We start from the raw sequence: 16,706 nt of genomic DNA, 5'->3' as shown, positions 1-16,706 counted from the left end.
TGTGCGTGTATGTGTAGTAATAAACTTTATTTTAGAGAAGCTGTACATTTACAGAAAAATTACACAAAAAGTATAGGGAATTCCTATATAACCTCCCACACCCACACCCCCAAACTACAGAATTTCCCCCGTTAGTAACATCTTAAAGGGTCAAGTTTGTACCTGGCGTCTTTGCCCTTGATTTTCTGTCTGTCTTCGTCTGGGCCCAGCGAGGCGCCCCTGCGCTGCGCTGTGCTTTCTCCCTCTAGAGTCCAGCTCCCCCACACAACACCCCCCACCCCTGCCTTGGCACCCAGGGGAGGGCTGTGCTTAGAAACGGTGAGGACCCACGGGGTGGCTAGAGAACTGGCTTCTCCGAGGACATCTCACTGGTGGCCGTGAATGGTGGCGCCCAGGGGAGTTCCATTTTCCCAGAGGAGCGGGTGGGGAAGGCCAGAGCCCTGACAACATGGTTAGAACAAAGGGCAACAGTTCCGGGACCCGGGAGGGCGCCGCAGAGCTGCGAGGCCCCGGAACGCAGGCGGCCTCCTCCGCGCCGGCCGCCGAGCCCAGCCCCTGCCCTCTCCCAGGGGCGCCGCGGAGCCCCGGGAGGCCTGCGCTCCGGGGCCCGGGTTTCCCCGACTTCTCGCCTTTTTCCCAGCGTGGAGCAGGACGGGGGGGGGTGGGGGGGGGGGTCCTCGAGGCCCGAGCGGGCGGAGACTGTTGCTCAAGCGAATTTGCCTCGACTTTCTGCCTCGCTGGGTGGAGCCGGCGGATGGGCAGGAGGGATACACTGTTGTCGTCAAGGACAAAAGTTTACGACTAAACGCCTAATCCTTCAAGCCTCGGGGGCAGGATGATGCTGTTGGGAGGGAATCCCACAGACCCGGTCCCGGGGAGCACCTCTTAAAAGAGAAAGACATGCAGCCACATGTGTACAGAGTGTAGACAGTGGCACCAGGGTGGAGGGGAAAATGCAGCCTGCTGTGATATACAGAGTGATTCGAAACGTAGGGAAGATTTCAAAATCATTACTCAGTCACTAGGTTGTTTATGGACCTGCAGCACACACTGAACTGGAGAGAGTTTCCCTTATAATTCTCACTTTTCACATATCTGGATCTTTGGTTCACCTTTTTATGCAGAGAACACAGTGTTGAGGTCACTTACCTGGACATACTGAGTGGCTTTCTTCACTGCCACAGGAAATCTCTGACACCCTCCTTTTCCAGCAGGATGGGGTCTACAACAGTTCAATTGTGGGGCCCAGGGGTCATTTAAAGACCACCTTCCATGGTGCTTGACAAGATGATCTGTTCGAAGCCCTGGCCTGCCTCTGGAGCTGTGGCCCCAATCCCCGATGTCACTCCATGTGACTTCTCCTAGTGGGGTATGTCAAGAACTTCACGTTTGCCCCCCCCCCCCCCCCGCCACCCAATGCCCTTAAGAAAATCAAGGGAAACATTGGGGCTGCTATTCCAACCATTAAAAGTAACATGCAACAAAGGGTCTGGGCTGGATTGAGTGTAATCCTTAGACTGTAGGATGGATGCATGTCATGAGCCGTGAGGGGTCATATTGGCTGCACAATTACAGAAATAACTCTATTGTTCCCTTATAAACTGATTTTGGTGACATATTCAAATAATACCAAGTTACAGAGTAAGACATTTCTGAAAGTGGTCACTTCTCACTTACCCTTTATAGACTGGTATAGGGGTTTGGTTGTCGATGAAAAATGCAGTTGGGCTGGGGACTGAAGGGTGTATTCAGAAAGAGGGGACAGCCCTTGGCTGATCAATGCAGGGAGAAGGAGCACTGGGGACCCCATGAGTGAGGCACTTTGATGATCTGAAGCAAGAAGCGATGGTGGAGGTGAAAAGCAGGGTGTTAGAGGAGCTGTGCAGGTGGAAAGAGGATGAGCTGAACAACGGTTTAGGCTGGGGCATGCTTGGGATGAGCAGGGCAGAAGGGCATGGTGAGGGGAGGAGGGTCAGATCCTCTTCCTGTCCCATCCCTGAGGCCCCAGTCAGAGCACGGATTGAAGGGAACAAGCCAGTGTTCAGAGGGGCCAAGAGGGTCTCGGCAGAGAGTCATCAGTGGAGTGGCTTCTTCTCCTCTCCACTGCCTCCCTCACATCCCCCCCCCCCCCTTTACCCTCATCTCCACTTTGAGCCTCTGGCTTCTACCTTCTCACTGCACCAGTACCCACCTCACTCTGCTGTACCATCAAAAATAAAAAGTATGGCTGGGGGGAAATACGCCAACAACCTCCTAACGAGATGCACAAGGTACCTGGCTTACATGACGTAAGTAGCTGGGTGGAGCACAGCCTTGTGGACTGACATCTTACTATATCTGCCTTCTTGTTAAATTCCCTTTACTTCAGTAAAGGGGAAATATCTGCTTAATTATGAATGTAGTGGATAATACCTATCCCCCAAATCCATCTCAAAATCACCTGTACAGTACAAAGATCCTAGAGAGCAAACATGCCTCAAACGGTCTCTTCTGAGATTTCTTGGCATGTAGTGGCAGCTTCCACTTGTAATCCTTTATAATCTCATTTTAAACCTATGGTTGGGATTACTGACAGCTCACGATACTCTGGCACAAGTCAATAGAGCTAATGTTGCAAGTGAGGCCTCAGGGAGCTGATAAATTTGACTGACTTCCATTTTTCCTCTCCCTTCCCTCTGCTGCTTCCAGGAAATAGTCTGGATTTTTCCAGATACCACAGAAGAACACACAATATGAATAGGAAAGTTTGGACCCTCTGGCAGAATAGAGTTTCCATTCCCAACTCACTTCTTCCTTCCCATCTTTACTATAAAAACTGAAAAAGTGAAATTCTCTTAAAAAAATTTTTTTTGTGGTTTATGGAGGTATAATTTACATAGAGTGAAATGCACAAATCTTAACTGAAGAGTTCAATATTGACAAACTCATGCATTTATGTAACTTACACCCTTATCAATATACAGATCATTTCCATTACTCTGGAAAATTCCATTGTGCTTCTGATTTTTCCATCATAGATTAGTTTTGTCTATTTTATGCAACTGTGTAAAAATATACCTTTTTGTGTGTTTGTACTTTATGTCTGGCTTTTTTCACTCAGCAAAAGTGTTTTGAGATTCATTCTTGTGAGTATTAGTAATTCATTTATTTTTATTGCTGAGTAGTAAGCCATTGTATGAATTTACCACAGTCTGTTTGCCCAATTTATGATTGATGCATTGCTGGGATATTTCCAGTTTGAGGTTACTTTGAACAGAGCTGTTATGAACATGCTTGCAATTTTTTGCATTGCCATATGTTTTCGTTGTACTTAAATAAACACCTAGGAACGGAGTTGCTATATTATAAGGTACATATGTTGGTTTTCCAAAGTGGTTGTACCATTTTTTTACCCCCACCAGGAGTATGAGAGTTCAGCCTGCTCCATATCTTTTCCAGTATTTGATGTTGCTAATCTTTTACATTCTATCCACTCTCATGGGTGCATAGTGGTATCTTATCATGGTTTTAATTTGTGTTTCTCTGATGATGAATGATGTTGAATGCTTTTTATGTGCTTATTGACCCTTTATATATCTTCTTTTGTGAAGTGTCTTAGTCTCTGGCCCAGTTTTTACTGTGCTTGTCTTTTTGTTATTGAGTTGCCTTCTCTAGTTTTAATTGAGCATTTTATGTGATTTCATTTTCTCTCTTCTCGGCATATCAATTATACTTCTTTTTAAAAAGTTTTTAGTGTTGTCTCAGAGTTTGCAATATACATTGATGACTAGTCTAAATCCACTTTCAAATGACATGAAACCACTCCACAGGTACTGCAGATATCTAGTATAGAGAGTACTTCCTAATCCTTCCTCCCATCCCTTATTACATTGCTGTCACTCATTTCGCTTATCGATAAGCTATGCTACCCAATACAAGGCTACTATTATTTTGAACAAAATTTTACCCACTAGACCAATTAGGATTTAGAAAAATAAAAACTTTATTTTACCTTCATCTGTTCCTTCTCTAATACTCTTCCTTTCTTTATGCAGCTCCAAGTTCCTGATCTATATTATTTTCCTTCTCTCTGTACTTTTTTAAAATCTTCTCTTCCGAGGCAGGTTTATTGGTGACAATGTCTATCACTTTTTGTTTGTCTGAGAACCTCTTTATTTCTCCTTCACTTTTGGAGGGTAATTTCACCAAATACATAATTCTAGGTGGTAGTTCTTTTTTTCTTTCAACAATTTAAATATTTCACTCCACTCTCTTGTTGCTTGCATGGTTTCTGAAGGGACATTGTAGGATTTCTTAATATATCCTGCCTAAAAGTCCTTTATCAGATAGTTGCATTGTGAATATTTTCTCCCAATTCATGGTTTTCCTGTTTGCTTTCATAATAATACCACTTGATGAATGTAAGATTTTAATTTTGATGAACAGAAGATTTTAATTTTGATGAAGTCCAATTTATCAATTTTTTCTTTAATGGTTAGTGATTTCAGTGTCCTGACTGTGATATCTTTGCATACTGCAAGATCACAAATGTATTCTCCTAGGTTTTCTGCCAGAATCTTTGTAATTTTGACATTTGGTCTAGGATCCATTTTCAAATATTTTTTTTCTGTTACTTTCTCTCTTTTCTACTCCTTCTGATATTCTAATTATGTGTGTGCTACACATTTGTAATTGTCCCACAGTTCTTGGATACTGTGTGTCTGTTCAGACTGTTTTTTCCTTATTCCATGCCTTACAATTTTTTGTTGAAAGTGAGACATGATGTATCAGGTAAAAGGAACTGAGATAAATGGGCGTTTAGTGTGAAGTTTTATGTTTATCTGGCTGGGAGTTAGGCTGAATTTACTGTGTGCTAAGGCTGTGATATTAGAGTCTAAATTTTCTCTATAGTCTTAGTTTTTATCTCCCATTTTGTTTTGTCTCTGAGTTTCCCTATGGGCTCCTTCTTAAATAGAATCTAAGACCTGCAGTTCTTTTAACAGTAACCCCGTTATAATAGAGGAGCCCAATTGATGTGGTGGTGAGGTGTGAGGGGAGGAGAAACGTTCTGTAATCCCATGATTAGCTCTCAGTCTTTTAATGAGCCTATTTCCCTGGGCTGTTACTTTCACAAGAGCCTCTCAGCTTCCTGCCACCCCCTTAGGGGAGACAGAAAGGCTAGAGGGGGCTGGAGTTGGGTGTCTCCCTTCCCCCAGGTCAGTTAGACTCTGGTAAAAGACTTTCCCTGGAAGGCGGGCCTTTCTTAAGAAAAATGGAGTGCCTTTGGCTTCTTTCAAGCTGATTACCTTTCTCCTTCCCCCATTAGAGCCACCAGAGGATTTTTCTCCAATCTTTACCCTGAGAACCTGTGTGGGTCCTTGAGGTAAAACTCACAAAAGTGTGAGGCCTCCCTCTAAAGCTGGGCCCCAGGAGTTTTTATTCCTCAAGCTGGTCTAAACTCGATCTCGAGCAATTAGCCAATTATCCTCTCAGTGTTCCCACAAGGCCCAGCAGTGGCTTCTGTTCCCAGTAAACTCTGATTCCCTGAATATATCTATCGTTCCAGTTTTTGGACTGATGGTTTGCCCTGTGACCTCAATTCACTGATGTACTTAAGAAGAGTCATTCTTTCAATTTGCTTAACTTTTTCCTTGTTGTAAGAATAAGAGTGACAATTTTCAATCTCTTTACATATTAGCCCATAAACCAGAAGTCAATAATTGCAGTTTTATTTCTTTCTGTCTAATCCTAAAGATGTTTATTTCTTCATCATGCCTTATTGCCCTGGCTCTGATCTCTAGTATAATGTTGAATAATTGTGGTGATAATAGGCATCCTTACCTTATTTCTGATCTCAAGGGGAAAGTTTTTAGTCATTTGCTATTAAGAATATTTGCTGTCTGTTTTTTGGTACATGTGCCTTACATGTGAAAGTTCTCTTTTATTTCTGATTTGCTATGAGCTTATTTTTAATTATGAATGAGTCTTAAATTTTATCAAATGCCTTTCTTGCATCTTTCAAGGCGATAATTTTATCTCATATTTTCTGTTAATGTTGTGTATTATACAATTGATTTATTAATGCTAAACTCTTACTGTAATTATTTTTTATTGTTGACAGATTCTAGCTTTACTTCTCATTCCTTCCCTTCTTCCCACATCCTGGAAAACTGATAAGAAATCTGGGTGCCCTCTCTTTTGTACCAGTGGGAAGTTCAAACCAGGTGTAGGAAACCCCAGTGTTGCCCTACCTCCTAACCACTATTAAAAAAATAATGTGGCCAGTCTCCTTTCTTTGCTTTCTTCAGCGATATTTTTGGACCAGCTGGGGATGCTTGTGATCTCCCCATAAAATTTTTTAATGTAAGTAATAGACCTTCCTTACTCTTCTTGGTCTGTGTATTGCATCATCAATCTAAACATCTGAAGTAAGGTTTGAGTGACCGTCAATCCTACCTCTGTGTGGCAGTCACAACAATCGATGCTTTGAGCAGATTATGTAGATGATGACTGCTACCGCCAATACTTTCTTTTCTTGCTTTGGCTTGCTATCTCTCTGGCTCCTCTGCTTGCTGGTGGGCATTCCCTTTGAGCTGCTGCTTGCTGGCTGGTGTGCTCTTTGAGCTATTTTGCAGAGTTCTACTGAGCCTCTCTTATACATGTGACTGACCTAAGTCAGAAGTTCCAGTAATTAGCCTTTAAGGACCAGGGTCCTCTTTGAAGTACCCTGGGTGTCACGTGTCTTGGCGCAGATCTACCTGTTTGTCTCAGATTGAATCATGTCTCTTAACTCGACCATAAACTGTGACTGACACTAGGCTCAGGGAACAACCTTTACCATGGTTGGGTGTCTCAAGCAGGTGTTGGCCCCCATTCTGTAGAGTGCTGAGAGGAAATATTGAAACCTGTGTAATACACAGCCCCACTGGGTGGTCACTCATGTGGAGGAAGAGTATTTGCTCTGTGGCATGCTGAGACCACACTCCTAAAAGCAAATGGTTCCCTAGGACCCTACAAAATGCCTTTGCTGCAGCTGCTGCTATCTTGCCACTGTTGCAAAAAAAGATCCTGACCTATGGGTTATAGGGAAAAACAGTTGTGGCATCCCTGTGGCACATCAAGGATTTAATTCAGCCATTTCCATTGGTGAGGCCCCTAGCCCTGCTGATACTGATTTGAGGATCTCTGGAGGAAGAAACTTTATGATCAGGGTGGAGAGAACTTCCCCACCCCTCCCCCAAGTGTATCCACAAAAAGGAAAGAAAGAAGGGAGGGGGGAGGGAGGGAGGAGGACTGAGTTTGGATACAGAGGAAAGAAACAAAAACTGAAATGGAGGTCCACAATTTGATCCAATTGGAAATCAAAACTTTGTGAACAGAATGTATACAACTGAAAAATAAAAGGGTGCTGATTGTGGTCATTACAATATAGGTTTTGAATTAATTGTAACAGTTGTTGAAATGCATCAATTGCCACAACTTTTAGGGCTGTAATCAATACTGGAGCTCAAATTAGATTTGTACCTGGGGCTCTCACTAAATTTAAACAAGGTAGTCCTTATAAACTTGGGAAGTTACTGAACATATAATAGAGAACAAACATGTATAACTCACCTTAATTATTAGAAGTATTACCTTGCCTAAATTCTCTATCCATTGCCATAAAACATCCCATAGTGGACATGGACACTCTGACCCAATGAGGAATAAATTAAAATTAAATTTAGTCTTTGGCACCTACTAATCCTGACCCCTATAGAACTGCATCCCCCCCACCCTCCCCGGCCCCGGTTAAAATAGTTAATATGGCCCAGTATAATTAAAACAGAGCCTTCAAAGATCGAAGTCCATTATACAAAACCTACTTAGAGAAGGGTTGATTATCCCCACTGCGTCTCCCATTAATAATCATATTTGGCCTGTTTTTGAACTAGGAAAGAATGAATGGTGCCTTGCAGTGGATTCCCACAACCCTAGTGTTCTGGTCCTGCCCATTAAGGCCTTTATCCAATATTAATGAAATTACTGATTCCATCTAATCAGAAACTGGAAATACTTTGCAATTTGGCTAATATGTCCGTTCAGTTTACCTTCACCTCTGAAGGGGCATAATAAACCTTTACCCAGGTGTCCATGTTGTACCTCAACAGCCTCACCTTTGCACAGCCTCCACAGGCAAGATCTTAATTGCACCTGACATTTTCCAGGAGCAGAGGCATGACATTATACTGATGACATCTTCTTCCAAAGAGATTCGCTTGACACTTCATTCAGGATGTACAAGTACAAAGTAGCTCACAAAAAGAGGATGGGCCATTGCTTGCATATAGTGCAAAGTCTCGCCACCTCAGGTAAATTCCTGAAAATTATTTGGTAAACCAAGGTCTGTTCCATCCCTGGCCCTGTCAAAAAAAGAACTATTGACCCTATCAGCACCCAAAATGTTAGAACAAATCCAACATCTATTAGACCTATTGGGTTCTGGAGGTAACATTTTCCTCATTTACTAATTTTACTTAGCCTATTTATGCTGTTACTTGCAAATCAGCCCACCCTGAATGCCTGTCCCCCAACCCCCCACCAAAGAGGTCAGGAATCTGCCCAATTGCAAGACAACAGTCACTCCTGAAAGGGCCCCCAGAGACCCCTTCACAGTAGAGGTTTTAGCAGCCTCATTTCTTGCCTCCTGCAGGCCCTGGACCACCCCTGTTGGCCAGTTTCCCATCAAGATCATTCTGTTCTCCTTATGAATCACCAAAGGAAGCAATCACATCTGGATTGATCGACTCAGAGTCTCTAGGGTGGTTGTAGACCTCGAAAAACAACTCTTCACAACAGCTCATATTATAAAAGCATTTTATTGAACACTTTCTGGAGGTAATCAGAGCCAGAAAAAACTGTAGGGTTGGGGTGGGGATTCTGTTTTAATGGTTTTGACACTGGAAAACTTTGGATTCTTCTGTCATTAAGGTCCATGTTGTAAGACCTAAAGGCTGGGTTGATTTGAAGCAGAACAAGGAACAGCAACACGGGAGACTAGGACCTGGGGAGTGGACACTCGAGCGGACCCAAAGAGTGGGGTTGTGCAACAGGCTTGACTAGACTACACTCCAGAATAAGAGAAAACTTTGGCTGAGGCAGCTGCCTAAAAGGCAACCACCGTGGGCCGGTAACTCCACTTGGGAGGCACAGACTTGATGCAGGGCTCTTAGCTCTTGTAGCTCTTCCGGGTGGAGGAGGTGGTGGAGACAAACTTGACGCTGGAGCTGCTGCCTCCTCCGCCACTGCCGAAGCCTACACCCACGCCTCGGCCACTGCCTCCACTGAAGCCAGAGCCCCCAACGCTGAGCCCTCCGCCCCCACTGCTGCTGGAGTAGTAGCTCGTGCTGCTGCCTCCACCAAGACCTCCACCAAGACCTCCACCGAGGCCTCCGCCCAGGCCTCCGCCAAGGCCACCACCGAGGCCACCGCCGAGGCCACCGCCAAAGCCACCGCCACCACCGTAGGCAGAGGAGACGCTGTTCGTGACGACAGCTGCAGGGATAGGAGGGAGAACATGGTGAGGCCACTCTGTCCGATTGCTCTTACATACCTCCCTGTTAGATACTGTTGTAATTACAGAACTATACTAGCGCCTTTTACAGAGTAGCCAATGAGGCCTAGGAGAACCGTCATTTAGTTCAAGTCCCTAACAGGACAATGAAGACACTAGTAGGGAGGCATGGTGCTGGGGGGAAGGAGGGTGGGGACAGGAGGGTCAAAACAGAGGGCACAGGGTCCAAGATGTATAAGATTCAGGGTCTACCCTTTAAGAGTTAAGACGTGAGCCAAGTTGCTTCATGTTCCAATCTGTGCTCTTTACTTCCCACCACCTAATTCTCACTACACATATTAAATAACCACGTATTGGGATGGGAATATCTGGTATCTAGAAACAGTGGGACTCTGAGTTGGTGCCAAAGACCCCATGTTATCATCATTGTTACTGTCTGTTGAGAGTTACTTACAGATGTTGACTGGTCCAACTCCTTCTCCACTCAGTCTGAAAGGGGGAAAAATTGAAAAAAGAGTTGAAAACTCCAAAACAGACAGTGTGTGATTAACTCCATAGTCATTATTAAAGCTCATTCCAAACCAGAAGCTTGCATGCCCCCAAAATTGCTTAAATTAGAGGAAGTGATAGATATCAAAGAGACTTTCCAATGTATAGGACTTGGCCTAGAAACAGACTGCCAAAGAAAGATTATTATTCACATTCTCCTCTACCCATTATATGGAAAGCATGAGTGAGAGGCTGTGGGGAATATGAAAATATGTAATGCAGTCCTTGTCCTGTAGGAGAAATTCTATGAGAGAACTTGGCATGGTCAGAAATATTTCTACTAGAAAGTAGGCAGTGGTCAGTGTTGGAAGATTGGCACAAAAGGAGTAGTTTGAGAATCCAAAGTGGGTAAGTTTAACTCAGCTGGAATAATCATGAAAGGCTTCTTAAAGAGGAGATAGTTGAATAATGAAGAGGACCAAAGTGGAGATGGGCGTGACATGGGCCCCGAGGTGAAGAGAAGAACTTGAGCAAAAGCAGAAAGGGGACAAAATGCTTGACACACGTGTTGAGTCATTTAACTGTTTGGAGAAGAGGCAGTGCCTAAGAATACTGTTGGTGAGGGGTGAGGCCAGAAAAGTGAGTTGGGGCCAGATTGTAGGGGATCCATTGTATGTACATGTGTAAGATTGAAACCAGGTGGATAATTAGATGCACAAGAGAGTGGTCACTTACAGAGCGTTTTACCCCGATAGTGCAGATGACGCTCCATTTCATCAAATGAGAGGTCATCCTGGGCTCATGATGTCAGCCACGTGTTACCCACCTGCACTCCTCGCCCTCCAGCAGCTTGCGGTAGGTGGCGATCTCCACATCCAGGGCCAGCTTGACGTTCATCAGCTCCTGGTAGTCCTTCAGCAGCCGCGCCATGTCCTGCTTGGCCTTCTGCAGGGCGTCCTCCAGCTCAGCCAGCTTGTTCCTGGCGTCCTTGAGGGCCAGCTCCCCGCGCTGCTCAGCCTCAGCGATGGCTGACTGCAGGTTGGCACACTAGAGGGGTAAAGGAAGGAAAGGTGGGATGCTGTGGCAGCTGAGCTCGGCCTGAGGGTTTCTTCCCAAGGTTCTGGAGCCAGCAAACTAAATGATTTGGAGCCCTAGCCAGGAGCCAGTACATCTATCTGTCTTGGACATTGTGGATGGTGGAACGTTGAAACTCTGGGACTAGTTCCAGGTGAATGTGTGTGTGTTTTCAGTTAACATTAAACAAAACAGACCAAATAGGTTTCCCTCTCAGACCCCTTCCTGGCCTCCTTTCTACCCCACCCTACCTGCTTCTTGACGTTGTCGATCTCAGCTCTCAGCCTCTGGATCATCCGGTTCATCTCGGTGATCTCATGCTTGGTGTTGCGGAGGTCGTCTCCATGCCGACCAGCTGTCTGCTGCAGCTCCTCGTACTGAAGTCCCCAGAAAAGAGGAAAGATTTAGCTTCCATGAGGATGGAGAGCAATTTCCCGGAGTCCACAGGAAGTGACTACCAAGAATTGGCAAGCAGTATAGTTATCTGGGAATCTGGGACTGGTTTGGGTATGGTCAGGTGGACCTGGCCTTAGGCGATTTCCTCTTAAATGCCTTTGCTTTTCTAGAGACACCGGTGTGAGATTCATTAAGCTTCTTGGATTTATGTGGCAATATACACATGACTGTTGCCATGACTCATCCCAAGAGGCATCGGCAGGTGTCAGGAGTCCCATTCCAGGCCATGGCCTGGACTCCTAGACAGATGGGCACCCCCCACCCAGGATACTCTCCGTGGCACCCACCTTGGTTTGGTACCAGGACTCGGCCTCCGTCCGGCTGCGGTTGGCGATCTCCTCGTACTGCGCCTTGACCTCGGCGATGATGCTGTCCAGGTCCAGGGAGCGGTTGTTATCCATGGACAGCACCACGGATGTGTCCGAGATGTGAGTCTGCATCTGGGCCAGCTCCTGCAGGGAGACGGGAAGCCACTCAGTGGGACTCTGCGTTATTTAATGTTATTTCCGCTCAATTTTTCCTTGCTTGAGGAAAAAACTAACCACCCACATTTAAAAATCAGATAAGTTCATCAAAAGCCCAAATAATCACTCAATCTACTTTTTTACAAACTATCAACCAAGTGTCCCAGAAGCGCCCGCGATGTAACCTCGCAGACTGAATGAAATAGGCCAGAGCCTATTGCATAACAATCTATTGGCATGTCTGCCATGCTGGGAAGAAATGGAGAGGAGGGGGGACCCCAGAAATGGAAGAGAACCAGGAAACGGGCAACCGGGCCTCCGACACCTCACTCTAAACCTCAACCTCTCTTTGCAAATGTTGAAGAGGTCTTTTGCTTTTTTTCGGGATTAGTCTTACTATTCCTTATAAGCAGTGCTAAAGGGGTAGGAAAGTCTGAGCTTCCCAGCTTAGGAACCACTGAATTTTGCTTAATCCTGGGGAGTCCCGGCCACCCAGGGCCCCCAATTCCTGGTGGTGTCCCCAGTGTCCATCTCTCTGGGTCCTGAACAGGGGCCTCCCTTACCGCGTCAAAGAACATCTTCAGGAAGTTGATCTCATCCGTCAGCCCATCGACCTTGGCCTCCAGCTCCACCTTGTTCATGTAGGCAGCGTCTACATCCTAGAGAAAATGGGATGTTGGCACCGGGTCAGATTGCTACCCTGCCTTGAGTGAACTACCCCCCTTTGGAGGGCATAACCACAGGCTACGGGCGCTCTTCTACCCACACGCACCTTCTTCAGCATCACAAACTCATTCTCAGCAGTGGTACGCTTGTTGATTTCATCTTCATACCTGGTGGTTAAAGGAATAGGAGGCACTGGTCAGAGGCTAAGGGGCAGGTGAGGGTTGGGGCCTTAACTGCACAAAATCAACTGTGAGCCTGCTTCCCCCATTGGGCACAGAGAGGGGTGCACCGGTAGTGTGTGAGCCCCTGGACAGGGTCTTGAGTCGTTAGGGCACCATTTGCTCCATAACCGCCTACCAGATTATCCCTCTCTTTTTCCTGTGATTTAGTTGCTTCAAAATATTCCTAAAGAAAAGCTGTGGTAGGGGGTGGGGTATATGGGAGCCTCTTATATTTTTTAATGTAATGTTTTTTTGTGATCTATGTATATGTTTTTTAAAAAGACAATTAAAAAATAAATTTAAAAAAAAGAAAAGAAAACCTGTGGTTTCTTCCCCATCTCCACATCTAGTCACTTCCTCTAGTGTTTCCTCCAGTTCTCCGAGCGTTAAGAAAAGCAAACAAAACAAAAACTAGCAGTCGAGCTAGGACTAAAGAAATTACTAGAGCCACTAAGCTGGGTTATTTCATCAGTTCCTGTTTGGGGGGAGGTGGGGGAAGCCACAAGAAAGCCCATGTGTGTACTTTGAGAGTACATTGGGGTGAAAGCCCTAAAAAGCAAGGATTACATGATTGCATATTCACCAGGTGGTGCCTCTTTGCCCTAGCCGTTGCCCGGGTGCCTTGCAGAGGGGCTGAACATGGGGCTGGAATTTTCTAAACAGGGACCTGGATTTTTTTTTTTTAGTACTTGGCGTGTCTGTGGGAAGTATTCGCATACAGCCCCGGGGTAAGGCATGGCTAGTACTCTGGTTCTGAAGCCCTTCTGGAGCAAAGACGACGTAGGTCACCCCTGGCTCCAACCTGCCCCCAACTCACTTGTTCTTGAAGTCCTCCACCAGGTCCTGCATGTTCCTCAGCTCTGAGTCCAGGCGGCCTCTCTCCCCGAGGAGGTAGTCCAGCTGCCTCCTGAGGTTGTTGATGTACTGCTCAAACAGAGGCTCCAGGTTCTGCTTCACGGTCTTGGTGCCCTGCTCCTGCAGCAGCGTCCACTTGGTGTCCAGGACCTTGTTCTGCTGCTCCAGGAAGCGCACCTGGAGAGGAGCAGAGAGTTGCAAGGGCGAGAGGCTCAGAGTTCACAATTCACTGTTTCACCCCCCAGCCACCCTTCCCGTCTTGTGCTGTCCTCCTAAACCTTGCTCATGGGAAGCGCCTGGTCCTGAGCCTTAGGCAGGGAAGCCCCGGGGGAGGCGCCTGACCGCACTCGTGCAGGGGAGACAGCAAACGCTCTCTAGCACAGATTGCCGTGGGAACGGCTGCTCGGAGTGTGACCCTGTGCGGGGATGGCTGCAAAGGCCCTCGGCTGCTGCCCACTGAGCTCATCTTCCTTCCTATGCAATGGCTCTGTTCCATGAGGCACAGAATTGGTCTCTTTGCCCATGGTAATCAGGGAGCCCTTATGTGGCAACCGCTATACTGGGAAGAAACAAGACCTGCTCTTCCAAGCTCCTCGTCTAATTAAGGAAGTGGACCCCAGCTCAAGGACACAGAAACAGATGCAAGCCCAGATCAGCAAACGACAGAGCATTTGCCTAAAGCCAGAACTATCTGCCCTCTTCCCGCTTCCTTTGGCGTTGCTTCCAGACTCGCGGTGGTTTTGTTCAAAGGATCAAGTCTCACCTTGTCGATGAAGGAGGCGAACTTGTTGTTGAGGGTCTTGATCTGCTCCCGCTCCTCGGTCCTCACCCGCTGGATGGTGGGGTCGATTTGCAGGTTGAGGGGAGTCAAGAGGCTCTGGTTGACGGTGACCTCTTGGATGCCTCCAGGGGGGCAGACAGGGAAGCCAGCACCCCCAAAGCCACCTCCAAAGCCAGCTCCGCCACCGAGCCCAAAGCCACCACCAGCTCCACCGCCGAAACCAAATCCGCTCCCGGCTCCGCCGCCAAAGCCGTAGCCGCCTCCAGTACCCGCACCAAATCGGCTCCTGAAGCCGCCGCCGCCAGCGCTGATGGAGATCCTATTGGAGCCCCCCAAGTTGTAGAGGCTCCGGCTGCCATAGCCACCTGCTCCGCAAACCCCACCAAGGCTGACCCTGCCAAAGCCACCGCCGCCACCCCCAGACCGGGACACAGAGCTGAAGCTGGTGCGGGAGACAGACGGGGTGATGGCAGAGGCGGCGCTGAAGCTGCGGGAGCCCCTACTCCGGGAGACCGCAGTCGATTGACGAGACATGATGGCTTGTTCCTGGTGGAGCAAGAGATCTGGGTGCTGGGGTGTTGAGTGCTGGAGAGAACAGAGCTCTGGAGGAGGCAGGCGATGGCTCTGTTACCCAGGAACTGCAGCCCCCTTTTATTTCCTCCAGATCTGGGTTGGGCCTGAGAGCTGTCGAGATGTGAATGATTAAATGGGCTGGGCATGCCTGGGGGGCAGCTGTGAGCTCACCGCCACACCTGCGCAAGGTTTTTCAGAAATAACCTTGCCTCGAAGCACTGAACTATTGGCAGCAAGTCGGCAGGCCTGCCAGCATGTCGCTTTTCTCCGCAGGGGTGGGGAGCAGCCCAGAGGATGCCAGGAAGCAGAGGGGCATTTGGCCAGGGTCCTGGGGGATCCTTAAGGGATCAGGGGTACTGTTGACCATCCTAGCACAGTATAAGCCCTTCCACCTTCAGGGAAGCTTCTATCCATGGAGGGCAAAGCGGGTTCCCCACACGGCGGTGAGCTGCACTCCTTAGTCTTTTCTAGGCAGGAGGTCGCTGCAGGGATTTCAGCGTTTGGAAAAGCAACCTGTAGCCTGATGCCTTGGCTGCATGCCAGAGGGAAAAACAGAGTTCCATCCTTCACTGCAGAATTTCCCTTCTTGAGGGAGGCACAACTGTCCCAGAGCCCACTGGGCTGACAGAGTCTCCTTCTAAGTTCAGGCCAGAAAGGCTCCCACCTCCCCAACCTTCAAAACCAGAGAGTGCAGGAAACCCTCAGCCCCTGGTCTCTACCACTTTGCCCTCTGCAGGGCTAGATCTTTCCTTCCGCAGCCTCCTAACACATCCTTGCCCTCAGCCTAGGCAAGGACGATGCAGGGGTTTGGGAAACCCAGGGGTCCCGTGTGTTCCCTTACAAAAAGCCCTGAGCCTCAGCCTCACAGTCACGCCCCGCTTCAAGGGGAGCTGCTCTGCCCCCTCCTCCCGGCCCCTCAGGTATGTTCCAGCAAGCTCGCAGTTTTCCGCTAGGGAGAAGTGAATCATTGTATCTGTTGATACAGGCTGCAGGCTGCCGCAGACACATACCTGTAGGAGTTTCTAATCTCATCAGTAACACGTCGAGAATCTGCCGACCTGTTATAACGGCAAGCCGCCCTGTTCCAAGCAGCAGGAATTGCTGCGCTTTCTGTAATTCCAGCCCAGAGTCTCCTTCAGGGCCAAGGGAATGGAAAATGGAATTCTAAGTCTATGGATTGTCCTGCCAGAGAGACAAGACAGAGCATGTTTGGGGACCGGGCAGCTGGCATAGCAGTCTCCCACGGTTGCTTCAGAGAAGACTGTCGTCAGGTGGCCTCTGCAGGCCTTGTTTGGGTGGGTTGTGGCATAGATAGAAGAGAGAAGGTTCTGGAAGATTCTAGCCATTACCTGTCCTGAACCACACCCCCTCTTTTTTGGCCACAGGCCCGAGTGCGGCCACTTCCTCTGCCCCTCCCAAGACAGAACTGGGGCTCCAGGCAGGACAGTGCTTTGGCCATGCTGAGGGAGTGGGGGGTGGGGGCAGTGTACCCCTGAGCCGGGCTGGAGGTGGGGGTGGGCATTAAGCCTCGGGGTGAAGGGTGCTGTGCTCTCAAGAGTAAAGGAACCTGAACCCACCCCAGCCTCAGGAACCCC

General features: G+C 47.6%; 1 protein-coding gene across 1 annotated transcript; it reads right to left on the bottom strand.

The window, feature by feature from the left end:
* Nucleotides 1-8,818: 8,818 nt before the first annotated feature.
* KRT5 (keratin 5) lies at nt 8,819-16,231 on the bottom strand. The gene is made up of 10 exons (XM_012526139.4): nt 16,122-16,231; nt 14,521-15,222; nt 13,720-13,934; nt 12,788-12,848; nt 12,579-12,674; nt 11,839-12,003; nt 11,347-11,472; nt 10,848-11,068; nt 9,987-10,021; nt 8,819-9,513 (listed from the first exon to the last, which is right to left on the bottom strand). The coding sequence occupies exons 2-10, from the start codon at nt 15,070-15,072 to the stop codon at nt 9,188-9,190; spliced, it is 1,797 nt and encodes a 598-aa protein (XP_012381593.1). The 5' UTR covers nt 15,073-15,222; nt 16,122-16,231; the 3' UTR covers nt 8,819-9,187.
* Between the last annotated feature and the right edge of the window lie 475 nt (nt 16,232-16,706).

This window comes from Dasypus novemcinctus, chromosome 12 (genome assembly GCF_030445035.2).
Source record: "Dasypus novemcinctus isolate mDasNov1 chromosome 12, mDasNov1.1.hap2, whole genome shotgun sequence".
Classification (NCBI taxonomy): Eukaryota; Metazoa; Chordata; class Mammalia; order Cingulata; family Dasypodidae; genus Dasypus; species Dasypus novemcinctus.
Note: the sequence above shows the minus strand (reverse complement) of the source record. Positions and strands in the feature narration are given on the sequence as shown.